The sequence below is a fragment of the Schistocerca gregaria genome, chromosome 6, assembly GCF_023897955.1.
Source record: "Schistocerca gregaria isolate iqSchGreg1 chromosome 6, iqSchGreg1.2, whole genome shotgun sequence".
In the NCBI taxonomy this organism is placed as follows: domain Eukaryota; kingdom Metazoa; phylum Arthropoda; class Insecta; order Orthoptera; family Acrididae; genus Schistocerca; species Schistocerca gregaria.
The window spans coordinates 417,105,312-417,124,758 of record NC_064925.1 but is presented as its reverse complement, the minus strand read 5'-3'; the positions used below and the strand labels follow the sequence as shown (position 1 = coordinate 417,124,758).

The following is a 19,447-nucleotide window of genomic DNA, read 5'->3' as shown; positions in this document are numbered from 1 at the left end:
GATGGGGATGTTTGCAAGACAACAACCATCTACAGGCACAGTTCAACGACGTTTGCAGCAGCAGGGACTATCAGCTCGGAGACCATGGCTGGAGTTACCCTTGACGCTGCATCATAGACAGGAGCGCCTGCGGTGGTGTACTCAAAGACGAACCTTTGTGCACGAATGGCAAAACGTCAGTTTTTCGGATGAATCCAGGTACTGTTTACAACATCATGTTGGTCGCATCCGTGTTGGGCGACTTCGCGGCGAACGCAAATTGGAAGCGAGTATTCGTCATCGCCATACTGGCGTATCACCCGGCGTGATGGTATGGGGTGCCATTGGTTACACGTCTCGGTCACCTCTTGTTCGCATTGACGGCACTTTGAACAGTGGACGTTACATTTCAGGTGAGTTACGACCCGTGGCTGTACCCTTCATTCGATCCCTGCGAAACCCTGCATTTCAACACGAGAATGCACGACCGAATGTTGCAGGTCCTGTACGGGCCTTTCTGGATACAGAAAATGTTCGACTGCTGCCCTGACCAGCACATTCTCCAGATCTCTCACCAATTGAAAACGTCTGGCGAATGGTGGCCGAGCAACTGGCTCGTCTCAATAAGCCAGTCACTACTCTTGATGAACTGTGCTATCGTGTTGAAGCTGCATGGGCAGCTGTACCTGTACCCACCATCCAAGCTCTGTTTGACTCAATGCCCAGACGTATCAAGGCCGTTATTACGGCCTGAGGTGTTTGTTCTGGGTACTGATTTCTCAGGATCTATGCACCCACATTGCGTAAAAATGTAATCACATGTCAGTTCTAGTATAATATATTTGTCCAATGAATACCCGTTTATCATCTGCATTTCTTCTTGATGTAGTAATTTTAATGGCAAGTAGTGTAGTAGTATCGAAAACTGGTGCCGAGGCGACTGCGCACGGGCCATGGATGACGTGGCTGAGTGATGGCTGCGGAGATGTGTACGGCGAGTTGAGCAACTGGCCGCCAGGTGAACTAATGGACTGCCAGCAGTGTCTCCTCTACGACCGTTCGCGAACGTTGCTGCTTATGGGCCTCCGTAGCAGGCATCTGGCTCATGTGCGCATGCTGACTGCCGTTCATTGGCGACGAGGGCTGCAACTATACTACCACTGTGTGGCGACAAGTGGCCATTGCAGATGAATCGCTTTTCATGCGCTATCGGACAAATGGCCGTTGGCGTGTACAGCGTGAAACGTGAATGCAAACAACCCTCACGTCGGAAGAGTGTATGCTGGAGGAGGGAGCGTTATGGCATGTGTAATGTTTTCGTGTCATACCTTAGGTTTTCTCGTGATTCTGGAAGGCACAGTGGATCAACGCAAGTGGGCATTCCTCCTTGCAGACCATGTGCACCCCAACATGCAGTTTGTTTTTTCTCGACACGATGGCATCTACAAGCAGGACATTGCAAGATGTCGCAAAGCTCGCAGTGTACGTGCATTGTTCGAAGAGTACCAGGATGAGTTTGCCGCACTCCCCTAGCCACCAAATGGCGACGGCCTTGCCGCAGTGTATACCCCGGTTCCCGTCATATCACCGAAGTTAAGCGCTGTCGGGCGTGGCCGGCACTTGGATGGGTGACCATCCGGGCAGTCATACGCTGTTGCCATTTTTCGGGGGGGCACTCAGCCTTGTGATGCCAACTGAGGAGCTATGTGACCGAATAATCGCGGCTCCGGTCAAAGAAAACCATCATAACGACCGGGAGAGCGGTGTGCTGACCACACGGCCCTCCTCTCCGCTATCTCATTGAGGATGACACGGGGGTCGGATGGTCCCGATGGGTCACTTATGTCCTCAAGACGGAGTGCTTGCTAGCCACCAAATACCCCGGATCTAAACCCAGTCGATAATCCGTGTGGCGCAACCTCGATCGAGCTGTACGTGCCATGTAGCCTCAATCGAGGAATCTGGCGTAGATGGCAACATCACCGGAGTCGGCATGACTCCTCATCCCTGTCGCTACCTTCCAGAAAATCCATAACTTTCTTCCTGCGCGTCTTGCAGGGTACGCTCTGCAGAACGTGGTGATTCAGGCTTTTGGTAGGTGGTCACATTACTGCGAATGGACAATGGAACTCACTATGTATGCACTTGTAGCGAACAGTTGTGTACATAGCCGGCCAGGGTCGCCGAGCGGTTCTAGGCGCTACAGTCTGGAACCGCGAGACCGCTACGGTCGCAGGTTCGAATCCTGCCTCGGGCATGGATGTATGTGATGTCCTTAGGTTAGTTAGGTTTAATTAGTTCTAAGTTCTAGGGGACTGATGACCTTAGAAGTTAAGTCCCATAGTGCTCAGAGCCATAGATAGATAGTTGTTTACATAAATATCCCCGATAATCACTGCACTAATAGCTCTGTCAACGATGGCGGAACATGATCTAGACTGAAGCTACATTAAAGTTATTACTAACACAACGTTATTTAAAAAGGCAAATTAAAAGTAGATATTAAGCAATACATTCTGTACAGTAAAGGATTAATATGAACAGACTTTGGGTTTGGTAAAAAAAAATATAGCGCGAGATAATAATTTTTGTCATTTTGCAACAGACTTTGTACAGCGTTCTTCTCTTTTCTGGAAAACATAATACCAGACCTCTGGAATGGATAATATTAACATATTATCCGTTTTATAAGGCCAACATCTGACTGATTATGAAGGGGTGAAAGTTCAAATTTTTAATCAAACAAACAGGAAGTTGCAGTGCAAAGAATGGAAACCAAGCAAATATACGGAATGGAACGGTGGTGAGAAATGGACAGTGTAGCAGTAGCATTTTACGTTATGAAATAACTTCTTTGCAAGAATGTATAAAGAAAGCAGTACTGTGCACTAGGGATAAATTGAACGAGGTTGCGCTGTTTTGAAGAGACTTATATTCGATGGAGTTTCCAATATACATCCTGCCGTAATGATTTGCGCTTTCCGTGGTTTCACTGAATTGCTTCAGGCAAATGAAAGACTAGTTTCTACTGTAAGCACATGGCCGGCTACCTGTCCCTACCTTGTTAAACTAGATTTGTGATTATGTACATCATCTAATTAAAAGAGTCCGGACAGCGCTATGTAATGCGGAACTGAGCACTAGATCTCTTGAGAGGCGGACTCGCTAGTATAAAGAGTGGCGGGGTCTATAGTGCCTTTAGTAGAGATGCAGTAACAGTAGAATGGATTGCTCTGGAAAGCTCAGTGACTTCGAATGCGGACTAGTTAGCGGGTGTCACCCGTGTAATTAATCCATCAGGAACATTTGAACCCTTCTAAAGCTGCCAAAGTCTACTGCTGATAATGTGACTGGGAAATGAGTACGCCAAGGAACGAACAGCTTAAATTAAAAGGAAGGTCAGCGTTGGCCGCAATATTGATGTTTTATTGATAGCAGAATCGATTTTTGATCATGTGGTGATCATCTTGAGTGCTGTACAAATTAAACTCAGACACTGGTATCAAGTTATCAATAACCAAAACTGGGAAGCGATCACATATATGGTCGTTGTGCACACAGCACTCGCCAATCAACAAACAGCTTAGAGAGACTAGGCAGGCCTCATGAACTGCCGGACAGGGACCGATAAATATTACGGAGGTTGATCGTAAAACGGCGCATGAAATCAAAGGAAGGAATCACTGGTGGGTTCCAAAGGGCTACCAGCAGCCCAGTTATCGCGACGACTGTCCTTAGGAAGTTAAAAAGAATGGAGTGCAACGGTCGAAGAGCTCCTCATAACCCGAACATTTCTGTAGTGTATTCTAACCGGTGAATGAGGTGACGTAAAGAGAAACACCGCTGGGCAGTGAATGACTGGAAAAGGTCAACTTGTAGTGATGAATTCCTGTGACATCTGATGTAAGGGTATGGGTTTGATGAACGCTTGGTGAACGTTAGCTGCCATCATGTGTCATAGCAACAGGAAGTGCAGAGGAGGTGGTGTTACAGTATGGTAGTGGTAGGGGAGGTGTGGTTGTTGTTTGTATGATCTCCTTATTGCGCTTAAGGAAACGCTAACTGCGGAAGCGTTATTCAAAAGAAATGAAATGATCGTATGGAATTGTTGGCCGGGAGACCCCATGCGGGGTGTTCGGCCGCCGAAATTGCAAGTCCTTTTTCGGTGACGCCACTTCGGTGACTTGCGAGTCACACAACACCCAGTCATCTCGAGGCAGAGAAAATCCCTGAACCCGCCGAGAATCGAACCCAGCACCCCGTGCGCGGGAAGCGAGAAAGCTACCGCGAGACCAGGAGTTGCATACAGTATTATGCAGTGCGTCCAGAAGACGGAACAGTTCGGAGACGATGACTGTATCAGCTTGACAGTGCGCCCTGTTGTAAAGCTGCATCTGTGAGGCAATGGTTTGTGGAAAGTAGCATTCCTGAAATCGACTGGCCTGCCCACAGTCCGAAACTGAACCCAATCGAAGACATGTGGGATGAGTTGGAACGTCGATTTCGCCCCAGGCTCCAGCGTCCTACGTCACTACCTTCTCTGGTTTCGGCTCTCGTGAAAGGTTTGCCTGCATTTCCATCATAGACATTCAGACCTCATTGAATGTGCCCGCAGCAGCGGTCAAGACGTCATAAATATGGAGGACGGACAACCGCACAATAATTTCCACTAAGTGGTGTCCAGATACTTTTGATTGTTAGCGAAACTGGCTGTATACAGGCCGTTCCACGAGGAATGGTAAATGTCCAGGGATATGACTGGAATGCTATTTTGAAGAAAAAACTTTTTGTGGACATATTCTCCGTTCCAGATGGTTTCTAACATAGAACCATTTAATGTACAGCAGATTGAGGGGCTATTGGCGCACACGTATGTGTCATGTTCCGAACCTCTCCGACGTTTTATTCTATGTCTGCCTACCTCGCTGATTGCAACCTCCTTGCACTCAAAACTGAATCCTGTGGGAGTCACTAAGATTTCTCGCCAGTGTCCAAAATTTTGTATCTTTCCAGCAATGTTTGAATTACTGACCACGTGTCTGTTCAGTATGATTGAAACCACTCGTACTTAAGGCCATCGGAATAATAAATGACACTGCACGTTAAAGGTGTTCTGTCTGCGAAACCATTCGGAATAGTGCACATGTTCCTATGAAGTTTCTGCTTGAAATGAGCGTGCCTGCGATACTCCTGAGTATTTACCATTCTCCTGCGACAATCTGTATATCATTTTTTCATTCTTTTTTAACTCTAATAGCAGTACATGTTCGGCCAACATCCTTGTAAAAGTGATTGACGGATGTATAAACTACTACTCTTAGTATTGCGTTGGTGCATAAATTCGCAGCACTTTTCATAAGTTCAAATGGCTCTGAACACTATGGGACTTAACATCTATGGTCATCAGTCCCCTAGAACTTAGAACTACCTTAAACCTAACTAACCTAAGGACATCACACAACGCCCAGTCATCACGAGGCAGAGAAAATACCTGACCCCGCCGAAAATCGAACCCGGGAACCCGAGCGTGGGAAGCGAGAACGCTACCGCACGACCACGAGCTGCGGAGTACTTCATAAGTTTATCGAACACAACAGATACACATAGCAGAGACTTCTGTCGTCAATGATATATTCTTCTTCACTATTTATAACAGTCTGCCATGTTAAGTTTACTTTTCGATTCCGAGACTGCAGAAATCACATGGTTTTGAGGCGAAGCACTCGTCGAGCCATGTTCGGTGCGCATTTTCATCCGGAAAGGAAGTTTCTTAGAGGTTGTTCGACAGAGCGCGGAAAAAGTGGAAATCCGAGGGCGGAAGATTAGGTGAATAAAGTGGCTGCGGAACGACTGCCAAACGCAGCTCCTGTATAGTACTTCATATGAGTCTAGCAGAATGCGGACGGTCACAATCGTACAGGTACCATCACTTCACGCAACCTTCCTCGTCGTCGTTCTTGGATTGCGCCTGGAAAACATCTCAGTTACCGACAATAGGAGTAGTGATGGTTACACTCGTGAAAACAATTTGTAATACACAACAGCATCGCTGTTCCACCAGGTGCATAACATTATGTATACTGGCAATGGCAAGGAAAGCGAGAAATTTGTTAACATCGAATATAGATTTAAGTGTCAGGAAGTCGTTTCTGAAAGTATTTGTTTGGAGTGTAGCCATGTATGGAAGTGAAACATGGACGATAACTAGTTTGGACAAGAAGAGAATAGAAGCTTTCGAAATGTGGTGCTACAGAAGAATACTGAAGATAAGGTGGCTAGATCACGTAACTAATGAGGAGGTATTGAATAGGATTGGGGAGAAGAGAAGTTTGTGGCACAACTTGACTAGAAGAAGGGATCGGTTGGTAGGACATGTTTTGAGGCATCAAGGGATCACAAATTTAGCATTGGAGGGCAGCGTGGAGGGTAAAAGTCGTAGAGGGAGACCGAGAGATGAGTACACTAAGCAGATTCAGAAGGATGTAGGTTGCAGTAGGTACTGGGAAATGAAGAAGCTTGCACAGGATAGAGTAGCATGGAGAGCTGCATCAAACCAGTCTAAGGACTGAAGACAACAACAACAACAATAACAACAACAACAACAACAACAAGCTATCTTCATCAAATCCGGAATGTGCTCCTGAACGTGGAGAGTCGCTAACGTCAGAACAATCCTCCTTAAAACGAGAAAACCATTTTCTTCCCGTGCTTTGTGCAGTGGAATTATCCCCATACGCGGCGCAAATGTTTCCGACTGCCTCCACTGCTAAATGGGCATGAGTGTATGGCGGCAGTTGCCGGGAGTTCCCAGTCAGCCGGCTGGTGTGGCCGATCGGTTCTAGGTGCTTCAGTCTGGAACCGCGCAGCCGCTACATTCGCAGGTTCGAATCCTGCCTCGGGCATCGATGTGTGTGATGTCGTTAGGTTTAAGTAGTTCTAAGTTCTAGGGGACTAATGACCACAGCAGTTGAGTCCCGTAGTGCTCAGAGCCATTTGAACCATTTGAAGTTCCCAGTCGGGAAGTTCGGTCGCCAAGTGGAGGTCTTATTCAGTGCGACTCCACATTGGGTGACCTGCGTGTCGACAATGGGGATGAAATGATGATGAGGACAGCACAACACCCAGTCCCTGAGGGGTGAAAATGTGCTTCCCCAGCCGGGAATCTAACCCGGGCCCCCGTCCGCGGCAACCCATTGCGCTGACTATTCAGGTAAAGGGGCGGGCGCCTCCACTACTGCCACCCCTCTACTGAAGTCAAACAGAAGAATACGTCGGAAATGTTCTCTCCACTTGGCACTCCATTTTCTAGCGCCCACAGCTCTACCCACTACATCAAAACGACAATATTTAAACTCAAGTAGCAATAATGAACTACACTCCTGGAAATTGAAATAAGAACACCGTGAATTCATTGTCCCAGGAAGGGGAAACTTTATTGACACATTCCTGGGGTCAGATACATCACATGATCACACTGACAGAACCACAGGCACATAGACACAGCCAACAGAGCATGCACAATGTCGGCACTAGTACAGTGTATATCCACCTTTCGCAGCAATGCAGGCTGCTATTCTCCCATGGAGACGATCGTAGAGATGCTGGATGTAGTCCTGTGGAACGGCTTGCCATGCCATTTCCACCTGGCGCCTCAGTTGGATCAGCGTTCGTGCTGGACGTGCAGACCGCCTGAGATGACGCTTCATCCAGTCCCAAACATGCTCAATGGGGGACAGATCCGGAGATCTTGCTGGCCAGGGTAGTTGATTTACACCTTCTAGAGCACGTTGGGTGGCACGGGATACATGCGGACGTGCATTGTCCTGTTGGAATAGCAAGTTCCCTTGCCGGTCTAGGAATGGTAGAACGATGGGTTCGATGACGGTTTGGATGTACCGTGCACTATTCAGTGTCCCCTCGACGATCACCAGGGGTGTACGGCCAGTGTAGGAGATCGCTCCCCACACTATGATGCCGGGTGTTGGCCCTGTGTGCCTCGGTCGTATGCAGTCCTGATTGTGGCGCTCACCTGCACGGCGCCAAACACGCATACGACCATCATTGGCACCAAGTCAGAAGCGACTCTCATCGCTGAAGACGACACGTCTCCATTCGTCCCTCCATTCACGCCTGTCGCGACACCACTGGAGGCGGGCTGCACGATGTTGGGGCGTGAGCGGAAGACGGCCTAACGGTGTGCGGGACCATAGCCCAGCTTCATGGAGACGGTTGCGAATGGTCCTCGCCGATACCCCAGGAGCAACAGTGTCCCTAATTTGCTGGGAAGTGGCGGTGCGGTCCCCTACTGCACTGCGAAGGATCCTACGGTCTTGGCGTGCATCCGTGCGTCGCTGCGGTCCTGTCCCAGGTCGACGGGCACGTGCACCTTCCGCCGACCACTGGCGACAACATCGATGTACTGTGGAGACCTCACGCCCCACGCGTTGAGCAATTCGGCGGTACGTCCACCCGGCCTCCCGCATGCCCACTATATGCCCTCGCTCAAAGTCCGTCAACTGCACATACGGTTCACGTCCACGCCGTCGCGGCATGCTACCAGTGTTAAAGACTGCGATGGAGCTCCGTATGCCACGGCAAACTGGCTGACACTGACGGCGGCGGTGCACAAATGCTGCGCAGCTAGCGCCATTTGACGGCCAACACCGCGGTTCCTGGTGTGTCCGCTGTGCCGTGCGTGTGATCATTGCTTGTACAGCCTTCTCGCAGTGTCCGGAGCAAGTATGGTGGGTCTGACACACCGGTGTCAATGTGTTCTTTTTTCCATTTCCAGGAGTGTACAAATAAAAAATGACAATCGATAAATAAATCCATAGCAACCGGTACATCACTGTGCAACGCTGGGAACTTACGCACCAATTGAACACTGCTGCTACTAATATTGTTACTACTGCTGCTGCTGCTGCTGCTAGTACCTGCAGCGTCGGCGGCGCGCTGTCGGTCGCGGTCGCGGCGGCGCGTCAGAGTGGCTGGGGCGGAGTGCGAGCCGGAGGCCGCGGCGGCCGGGGGCGGCGGCGGAGGCTGGCCGCCTTCCAGCGCCGGCAGCGGCCAGGGCGGCAGGCGGCTGGGGCGGCGCGCAGCCAGCAGGAAGCCGCGCGGCGAGGCGGCCGCGGCGCGGAACCAGGCGGGCGGCCGCAGCCGGCGCGCCGCGCGCTCCACGCGCGACGCCACCTCCTCACACATCTGCACCACCTGGCTCCTGCAACACAACACACCACCGCTCCACTGAGCCAACCGGAGCGCGAACACTGTGTGAACACCAACAGCTATTAAGGGGACACGGTGGCAGCCTTGCACTGATATTTTTGTAAATTCATATCATTGCAATTTCTTGTTCAATCTCACTGAAATTTTGCACACTTGTGTATAGAGATCTAATATGATTTTTTTTTTAAAATTCAGATGTTTTAATAACAATCTAATGCAGTGAGATAATTGTGAATTTTTTATTGCATTATTATTTTAAGGTACACTTATTAATAATTTCGAGGCAAATTTTTTTAATGGTAAAATAATCTACTCTAATAGGTGTACAATTAAGTGCGCTAACGTTTTGGTAAATTAATGATATTATTTTCTGTGATATTTTGGATTCGAACATTTTTTACAAGCAAACTTTTCAATACATTATCAACCACAAAACTGGGTATAATATACCGATTAAAGTTTTGTTCAACTTAAATATTGCTTCAAAGTAAAAGAATAGGTATGCCAAATTTCATTGCAATCCTTCCAGTAGTTACTGATATGTGTGTGTTCCTGAAAGCAGAGAACCTTAAGTTGCAGAAAAATCATTTTAAAGTTTGGATGAAATGTAAAAAATAACTCCCCACACCCATATTCCATTTCTTCTACAGATTCATTTTGATTAATTTTTCTTTTGCTACGAGTATACAAGACAAAGCAGATGTTGAGTCATAAGCTGATTTACCAAAATCTTTACTACCAATTTCAAACATATGATAAGTACGATAGGCAATTACATCTCTATCATTAAAACTTTCAAGACCAGGTACACTAGAAACTTCGCTACCACCTCTTACTATGGCAACGGTGAACCATCCATTTCCATGTGAGAAAGTGTCGCTTATAGCCAAACTAAAATTAAGTGAACATCCAAGAAATACACAGTGTCCATCGAAGACGGCGTCGGCTGCAACTCTTCACTGGAATGCGATTTTTCTTGTCTCCTGACGTTGTTTCAATGTTTTCTATGGTTTTGCAGACCGTTGTGCGGGTACGACGATATCTCCTCTACAGCTCTTTTAGCTTCTCTGCTCCTTTGCCTAGCATTTATCTATGTTCTGGACTGAAGTCTCCGCCTTCGAGATTCTTTTGCTTATCGATGATCTGCAGTATCTCCTCAGTGAAGACTCCAGGTGTAAAGCCCAACTTGCTGAGGATGTGAAGTTTTGGAACATTTCCATCATTAAACACTGCTGCAGCTTCCAAAGCAGAAATCTTCATCACCAAATTCGAAACAAACACAGTCTTTGGACATCTTTTCCAAATAAGAGCATTGAAACTTTCATTTGGGTTCTGTGTTTTCCCATGCAGACATTTTTCTAGCAGTTCTGGTGAAGCCAGTGCTCTAAACGTTGGTTTAATGGCCACTGAAACCTCATAAGGAAAGTTATTTTTATGGGCATAAGCTTCCACACTTTCCTTACTTTCCAAAAATTTACGCCATTCATTCGAACAGAGGCCTTGTTGAGGTGTAGTGTCTGTCGACAAGTAATGAAACCAAATGGCCCATACTGCTTTCCTCATACTGTCCAAGATAGTGAGGTTACTTCTAACTGCAGACCCATAATAGATTTGTAGGCTGTCAATTCTCTTCTTTGTTAGTCTGTTTTTACCTCCCAGTGGCTTCCCATCCTTTAGTAGCTTGTCTTTATTGTCTGCAACAAGTCTTCTCAATAGAGCAATCTTTTTCATAGGGCTGACTTTCAACTAAATTCTTGAAAGCACTAGAGTCTCCATCTCGTAAATACTGTACCTATCTTACTCCGTACTTTTGCAAAGATCTATGGAAAATGAATTTCATACCTGCAGCTTCCATCACACCACTGGAGCCTGCTTAATTTCTGCTGCAGTCAGCTTTATGGGCTTCTTGCCATTCTGTTTCTTTACCTGCATCAATATATTTCTTGTGCAAGAAACATGCAGAACTATATTTAGACATCACCTCTAAGTCTAATACTTTTCCAGTATCGACACTAATGTATGCTGAAACTCCATGCAGTGAAGTATGCCCTCTTCATCCAGGAACTGTCAAAGGAAACTGCTACATCGTTGCTATTAGTTGATTCGCAATTTTCTTGAATTGCCCTCAGGACTGCCATTTTCATGCTCTCTTCACTAACTTCCGCAACTGCATTGAGGAGAGCAGTATTCATTGCAGAAAATTTTAGGGGAGGACCAGGCATGTTCATAATACCTCATAAAAGGTTTCCACCATCTCTTCCAATCCCTATACATCTTAGTCCATAACCAAATCGCATATTGGCTTCATAGATTCTATTAAAACCCTTGGTGTCTTGAATGGACTGTCAGCATCACAGTTTTGACACAAAATGTGCACCCTTGGTGTCTTGAATGGACTGTCAGCATCACAGTTTTGACACAAAATGTGCAATGTGCAAACCATACCTTCTCTCTTTCTATCATCAACCAAATCCACATTTCCTCCACAAACAGGGCACTTGCAGGCTTTTCTAAATGCTTCTACCACCATTTCCATATACACAATTCTGAAACCTGTATTTCTGTCATGATTTGTTTCTTCTGACACAACCCCTGTCCCAAGATTTATTTTAGATGCACTTGGAGACAAGCTAATGTTTGCATCTGCAGGCCCAACTCTAACCTCAATGTCAGTTTTTCGCTTTATATTGGAAATATGGGATTTACTATATTTTTTTAAATAGTTTACCAGGCCTAGGCATTGTAAAAAGGAATCAACAGATTCAACCTTGCACAAAAAATAGCTCAATAAATCAAACGTCACTCGAATTCCACTGAACATCACAAAACTTGTTTACAACACTCCACAGCCTTTTATACTACACTGTTTGAACCAGAAAATGGCTCCACAGCCTTCTTTACGACACTGCTGTTCTGTATACAAAAAATAACAGCCTTCTAAAGCTATATTTTCTAGGTTCACAGGCCAAATTCTACAATAAAATTTTTCCTCCATTTGGTACATTGAAAAGCGGGCTTCGCGCATTACACTGCTTAGGTTTTTAATTTTTTTATGTAATTTGTAGTTCGAATTTCAAGGAATAAATTTGGGATAATAATCTCAATTATATTTACTATCAAATAAGCAAATAAAAATAATTTGTAAATTTTTCATTACTTCTGCCACCGCCTCCCCTTAATAACGGTCTAGTGGGCTGGCACGGTAGCTCAGTGTGATGGGTCAGAGGGTTAGCTGCTTTCTATAATAATAATAAAAACTGAATTAATGGATCAACAATGAACTTGAACAAGCGTCAATGGACGTCCGCCCCGAACAAAATTAGATAAATGCAACGAATAAAAACGATAAAAAAGTGGTTACCTTTCCTGACTCTCGATCATGTGGCAGCGGGTTCGATACCCCGTCAAGTGGCCGATTTTCTTGGCCCAGGATTGGTTTGCTTGTTGCCTTAGTCATTATTTCCCTTATCATCGACACTCAAATCGGTACACGGGGTGGCCGACCTTCTCACATGGCGACGAACGTCGTAACTGTTGTACAAGCCGTGTTTTTTAAGTAGGTACCGTTTTGAAATTAAATATCTTAATAATTTTAGTTTTAGATGAAAGCCTGTACCTTAATCTACGCACTGACGCCATTACCGTCTGATTCTTCCTTGTTTACGTTGTGTACTGATTGTTTAAGATGCCATCGACAATCGTGAGTCCCGCTGACTGTGAAGTACGGGCTGTTATAAGATTTCTTAGTGCTAAAGGCCTAAAAGCGATCGCCGAAAACGTTTAGACAGTGCATTGACTTTCCTTGAGTGGTACCACAACGACGGTAATGATTTCTTAAGTCAAATTGTTACGGGCGGTGAAAGGTGGGTGGCCTACGTCACACCAGAATCAAAGCAACAGTCCATGGAAGTTGATCAAGGGCGTCGTTTCGCTGAAAGACAATGCCCGTCCGCATGTGGCGAATCAGACCGAAGATATCACATCTTTTCGATGGGAAACTCTAGATCATCCTCCGTACAGCCCCGATCTTGCGCCCATTGACTACCATCTGTTACTGCACTTGAAGAAACACCTGGGCGGTCAGCTTCTTCAAGACGATGATAAGTCAAAACAGTGGTGATGCAGTGGTTAACAAGTCAGGCGGCAGACTTCTATGAGGAGGGTATTCAAAAACTGGTATAACGTTATGACAAGTGCCTCAATGTTAAGGTACAGGCTTTCATGTAAAAATAAAATTATTGAGAAATCTTAGCACGTCTTTTTTAAATCTCAAAACGGTACTTACTTAAAAAAACACGCCTCGTATATCCAATAAGCCATCATGCCATATCTCTGCACCCGAGATGCTCCTCTGCAACGGTGACCTTCTGTGTTGTAAGTCCTTTTCTGTAGATGTGGCTAAGCACAAAGAATGTCAAATGTACTCGGCCATCAGAGGTTGCACTTCACACCAGTATGTTTCCCCAGACAGCGGTTATGTGAGGCCTCTGAGATACGGGGTTGTTGCTGAATTTCTTAAATATGTGGCCCTGGACCCTGGGATCATTGATATGTCGAGTGGTGTACTACACTCGTCAAGTACACAACGTCTTATTACACCATTGAGTTTCTCGACAGAATGCACGAGTGTCCAAAACACTGCCTTGGACTACAAAGTCCCTAGGGCTGGGACAATGGGCGTTCTTTCACAAATGACGTATGACAGATTCTTTAAAGCGTCCTCACCGGTGACTCATCTGACATAGTAAGAAGAATCTTGCTAACAAAAGTAAAGTCACTGACATGCGATAGTATTTGAAACCCTAGTGGCCACAATGACATCCCAGACCGCACAGTGTTACACATAAATTTATTGGACATCTCCTAAGCTATAACCCAGGGCAACAGGCGAAATGTCCCATTTGGTGTGGGCAATCTTGCCGACACTAATACCTTTTAGGGAAGAAAAATATAGTAACATATGGGGCAGTCTTTTTAGGTGTCGGGTCTCACTGAGCAGTGTGTGACAGACACTGGTGGTGCTACACAACATCTGCAAGAACCGGCTTCTCGCGTCATCTGGAGACCCTGGTCAGAAAATGGTCGTATAGGCCGAAACCGGTTACCAGAATTAGAGGAAAAAGAGAAGATCCAAAGAAGGGCAGCGCATTTCTTTGCAGGTTCACTTAGTAAACACGAAATCGTAACAGAGATGATCAACCAACTCCAGTGGCAGATTCTGCAACAAGGGTGTTCTGGCATGACGGTGTAGTTCACTGCTCAAGTTCCGAGAGCGTAGGTTCCTGGAAGAATCAACAAATGCATTGCTTCCTCCTATATATGTCCCGCAAAAAGCCCATGGAGTAAAGGTAGATTCGAGGCCACACGGAGGCTTACAGGCAAAGCTCCTTCCCACGAGACAGTTATTCACGACTGGAATAGGAAAGGAGGGAAGTGACAGTGGAACACAGAGTATCCTCTTCCACACGTAGCAACGTCCTTTGCTGTGTGTAGTTGGAGATTTAGAATTATAAATAAATAATTGAGATCGCGACTTCTTCCTTTGTCCCGCATCGGCACGGGGTCGGCATGGTTATCAACGAATCTGCTAGGTAAACTTAAGTGGTGGTCGCCACCCCGTTACCTCCTGGGACGGAATACGTGTAAGCCAACTGCCTGCGGGCAATGTTATTCATGTGAAAGTGAACTAAAGCTTTCTAAATGTTTGCGAATTGTGTAACTGAGGCGGGACTTTGTTACCAGACAGGCATACGCCTAGTCGGATGGGGAAACCACCTAAAAACATATCTAAGCTGGTCGGCTTGCCGCTCCCATCTTTAATCCGCGCCGGGCGGATTCGATCCAGGGCGGTGCACCTGCCCCCCCCCCCCCCCCCCTCCACAGAGCGGTGGTTAAAAAGCAAGTCCATTAGGGCGGCTATCTGGGCTGCTTTGTACTATTAAAAAAACTCAGAAATAAATATCCGAAGTACAGGTTCATAAACTTTTTTTTCTTTTTTACATCAGTGACGTTCCTTGTTATCTGTATCGTTGATTCGCACTGTAAGCAGTTTGACATACATGTCACTGTATTCCTACATCCGTACAATCTCTTATATTCTTGTTTCGTGTTTGTAGCGTGTATGAAATTTTATCTCAGATTGGTTTTTAGCTCTTTTCTCACATGTTCGCCTTTTTACCCACATTCATTTCTATTACTTTGTATGGGCACTGATAACCTCGTTGTTGAGCGCCCCTAGCCCACACACACACACACACACACACACGGACAGACCGTTCGACCGACCGACCGACCGACCGACCCCCCCCCCCCCCCCCCTCCCACACACACTCACACACACGTCTTTGTGTTCCATCTAAAGATGAAAACGTATATTTACGACTATCCTCAGGGTACTTTCCACTGGAACATACTGTAAGTAACATTATTGTTCAAAATATGTAATCCTATTGACGTATTACATAACAAGTGCTGATCATACGTTATTTATATCGAAATAAAACTCTAAATATACAACTGCTTACAACCAAGAAAGAATGCACTGTGCCTAGATCTTCTGCAGTCAGACCGGCGTAAAGATCTGGATATTATCGAACAGTGATGGAAGCGATCACCTTTATGGCAACAAAATTATTGTATGCGGTCTAGACTGTATTTTATTATATAAAAATTTTTAATAGCATTTACAACCTTTTTTTTCCAAGAATTTTTTAACTTCATACTCAGTTTATTGTAATGCCTCGCCCAGATAAAAAAGAGCACAGGTTGCCACAATGTCAAATAAATACATACATTTACCAGTATTACATTCGTAGTAACGGAGAGGTTCTACTCTCTTATCAGTATGACAATATGTTAGCCCATTTGAATGTTTTCGGCTAGAGTTGTCTGGGGTGAAGCACATACCCAGAAATTTAATGTGGAACGATACAGGAACATTGGGATTTCCGTTTCGTAAGGAAGTTGAAAGAATAGCGCAGAACGCTCAGTGGACAGATAATATAAGAAATGAAACTCTGCCGGCCGGAGTGGCCGAGCGGTTCTAGGTGCTACAGTCTGGAACCGCGCGACCGCTCTGGTCGCAGGATCGAATCCTGCCTCGGGCATGGATGTGTGTGATGTCCTTAGGTTAGTTAGGTTTAACTAGTTCTAAGTCCTAGTGGACTGATGACCTCAGAAGTTAAGTCTCATAGTGCTCAGAGCCATTTGAACCATTCGAAATGAAATCCTCCTCAGAATCGACATGAAGGGAAGATTTGGAAAACCCTAGAGCGGGGGTTCCTACACCTTTAATCACTGTCGATCACACGAATTTTTAGAAACTTGGGCGTATCACTATAGTTTTTTTTTATCCAACACTGAGATGGAGGGTATAGGGGTGGGGTGCTTGTGGAAGGTTAGGAAGGGTACAGATGGAGGGAGGGGGGGGGGAGTAATTTCCGCCATCTAGTTCAAAGATGATAACACACATACGGTTTTTGCGTCTTACGGATCAACTACTATGCATGGAAGAAATATGACTCACACAAGTAATAAGGCTTTCTGCAAGGACCTTTTTACAGAGGCGTTCATGTTCATACCTGGTACTTATTTACAGCACATATTACGAAATTAAATTAAATTTGTTCTGAAACAAATGTTCATTGAGTAAGAGAGAATTCCACTTAAATCATTTATTAAAATATTCCATCACAAATAATATAACCAGCTTGAGTAGAGTCAGTTAAGATCAAAAAGGGAAAAAAATCCGAATCATATTAAACTATGACGGTCAATCAGACTCTAAAATCAATAGTCAGTCAGTATTCAAATTTAGACTCTGACGAAAGAACATCTACTTGTTTCAGTTGGGAACATGTTGCTATTTGTCTATAACAAGAGCAAAGTTTCGCTCGACCGAGTTCAACAGAACTCTGAAGTCGTCTTCAGAATTGTTTCTGTAATTATTTTTAACATACAACTCAGGAAACCAAATTTTACACATTGAAGTCATCAGAAAAGGCACCCGAAACAAGATTGCTTATTGGAAAAGAGAAGGGTTATTTTTGTTCCATCCAAAAAAATATAAGTTTTCTCTCTGAAAGCGTCTCCCACTGAAATGTAGCTAGTCATATCAATGAAGTTTCTTTTGTGATTACTTCTTTCGCTATTGGTCCTGAAAATGGATTTCTTGGTGAGTGAGTAATATTGTGCGTGATCTTCGTGAAAGTAGTTCTCAAAACGTTTTTGAAGGTCCTATAAATGTATGTTAATGTCTCGAACAAAATCTGCTATGGAGCTAGTTCACTGACTTCCAAAAATGATGTAAGAGTAGGCGTGAGAAAAAGTTGTTGTTCAGTAATTATGGACTAAAAAGACTAAACTTTCTTTTGAAAGACAATATTTTGTTATCTCCTAAGAAAGCTGCAGTGCCTCGCCCTTGCAGGCCCATATTCAAAATGTGAAACCAGTGATATCAGCTAAAATGGCCATTCTGGATGGCCACTGTTCATCAGCGAAAATATTAATTTCATTGTTTTTGCCACTGGAAAACATAAAAACATGGAACCTCAGATCAAACATTCGGTTTAAAATCATTTCCAGAGCCATCTATTATAAAATATTAAAAATTTGTCTGCTATATCTTCAAAAAATGGCTCTGAGCACTATGGGACTTAACATCTGAGATCATCAGTCCCCTAGAACTTAGAACTACTTAAACCTAACTAGCCTAAGGACATCACACACATCCAAGCCGGAGGCAGGATTCGAACCTGCGACCGTAGCAGTCGCGCGGCCCATATCTTCACCATAACAACAGCCGTAAGTTCATACCCTCAGTATGTGTTTTGTTTACCTGTACGCATTCCACCTGAAATGTTCTTTAGTATCATCAGCGGTACGCGCGCCACCGTCTGGGAACACCTGCTCAAGAGGAAGGGATAAGATGACAGGGAAACTGTTAAAAGGCAAGTGGTACTAGACTGCGGCCCGAATCAAGTATTAGTGCGGTCCGTGGTCCTCAGCCGTATCTTGTAATAGTACGAGGTCTGTTCAAAAAATTTCGGAACACTCGTAACTTCGCGCCAGTGAGGTTTCGGAGCGACAAGCGGTTGGCATCCCTGCACACGCCTGTGATTAATGTGTAACAACAGATGATAACTGGCGCACGACAATAAGTAGTCTAGTACTCGGTTTCCGTGGCCACCCTGTATTTTTCCTAATATAAAATCCCGATTGGAAACTGTCTTTTGTAACCACTTGGTATTCTTTCAGAAACATGGGCGTGAACGTGCCCAGAAAATGTGCCCGAGAATCAGAAAAATCCTCTTGCTGTAGTACGGGAGACAGTACCCGCTTAAGAAAAATTGGTCACTACGAAAGCCTTTAGCAAAATGCACGTAGTTCCAGTATATTAGTTTCCTTTTCACTTAAAAGTTTTGGCGAGATACCTTAAAATATGTCGATTAAAACGAATATCAATAAGCATCGTTTCGTGAAAAGTTTAATTTTTCTCTCAGTGACCACTCCCCATGCTCCTTCCTACAGTAAAGCTATCAATACCACTCGTAGAAGTAACACTGTCAGGGAAAACAAACACAACAGAGACAACTGAGACGTCCTGAAAGCAAGCTTGGGGGCGAAGAGTAAAGTCGAGATTACTTTTATCAATAGCAAGTACCGTGAGTGAATGGAACGGGTTTCTTTCCAAACAAGACACATAGCGCAAACCGTCGACATTTACACTACTGCTCAAATATTTTCAGTGCAATACAAATGAACCCCCCCCCCCCATGAACCATAGACCTTGCCGTTGCTGGGGAGGCTTGCGTGCCTCAGCCATACAGATTGCCGTACTGTAGGTGCAACCACACCGGAAAGGTATTTGTTGAGAGGCCAGACAAACGTGTGGTTCCTGAAGAGAGGCAGCAGCCTTTTCAGTAGTTGCAGGGGCAACAGTCTGGATGACTGACTGATCTGGCCTTGTAACACTAACCAAAACGGCCTTGCTGTGCTGGTACTGCGAACGGCTGAAAGCAAGGGGAAACTACAGCCTTAATTTTTCCCGAGGGCATGCAGCTTTACTGTATGGTTAGATAATGATGGCGTCCTCTTGGGTAAAATATTCCGGAGGTAAAATAGTCCCCCATTCCGATCACCGCGCGGGTACTACTCAAGAGGACGTCGTAATAAGGAGAAAGAAAACTGGCATTCTACGGATCGGAGCATGGAATGTCAGATCCCTTAATCGGGCAGGTAGGTA

The 19,447-nt window shown here is 45.2% G+C and overlaps 1 protein-coding gene across 1 annotated transcript in view; it reads right to left on the bottom strand.

Moving 5' to 3' along the window:
• LOC126277967 (mucin-4-like) overlaps positions 1 to 19,447 on the bottom strand; it is a 201,480-nt gene that overhangs the window by 33,968 nt on the left and 148,065 nt on the right. Inside the window, exon 2 of the mRNA XM_049977620.1 lies at positions 8,913 to 9,196. Coding sequence (XP_049833577.1) covers positions 8,913 to 9,196 — 284 coding nt within the window. The remainder of the gene's footprint in view (positions 1 to 8,912; positions 9,197 to 19,447) is intronic.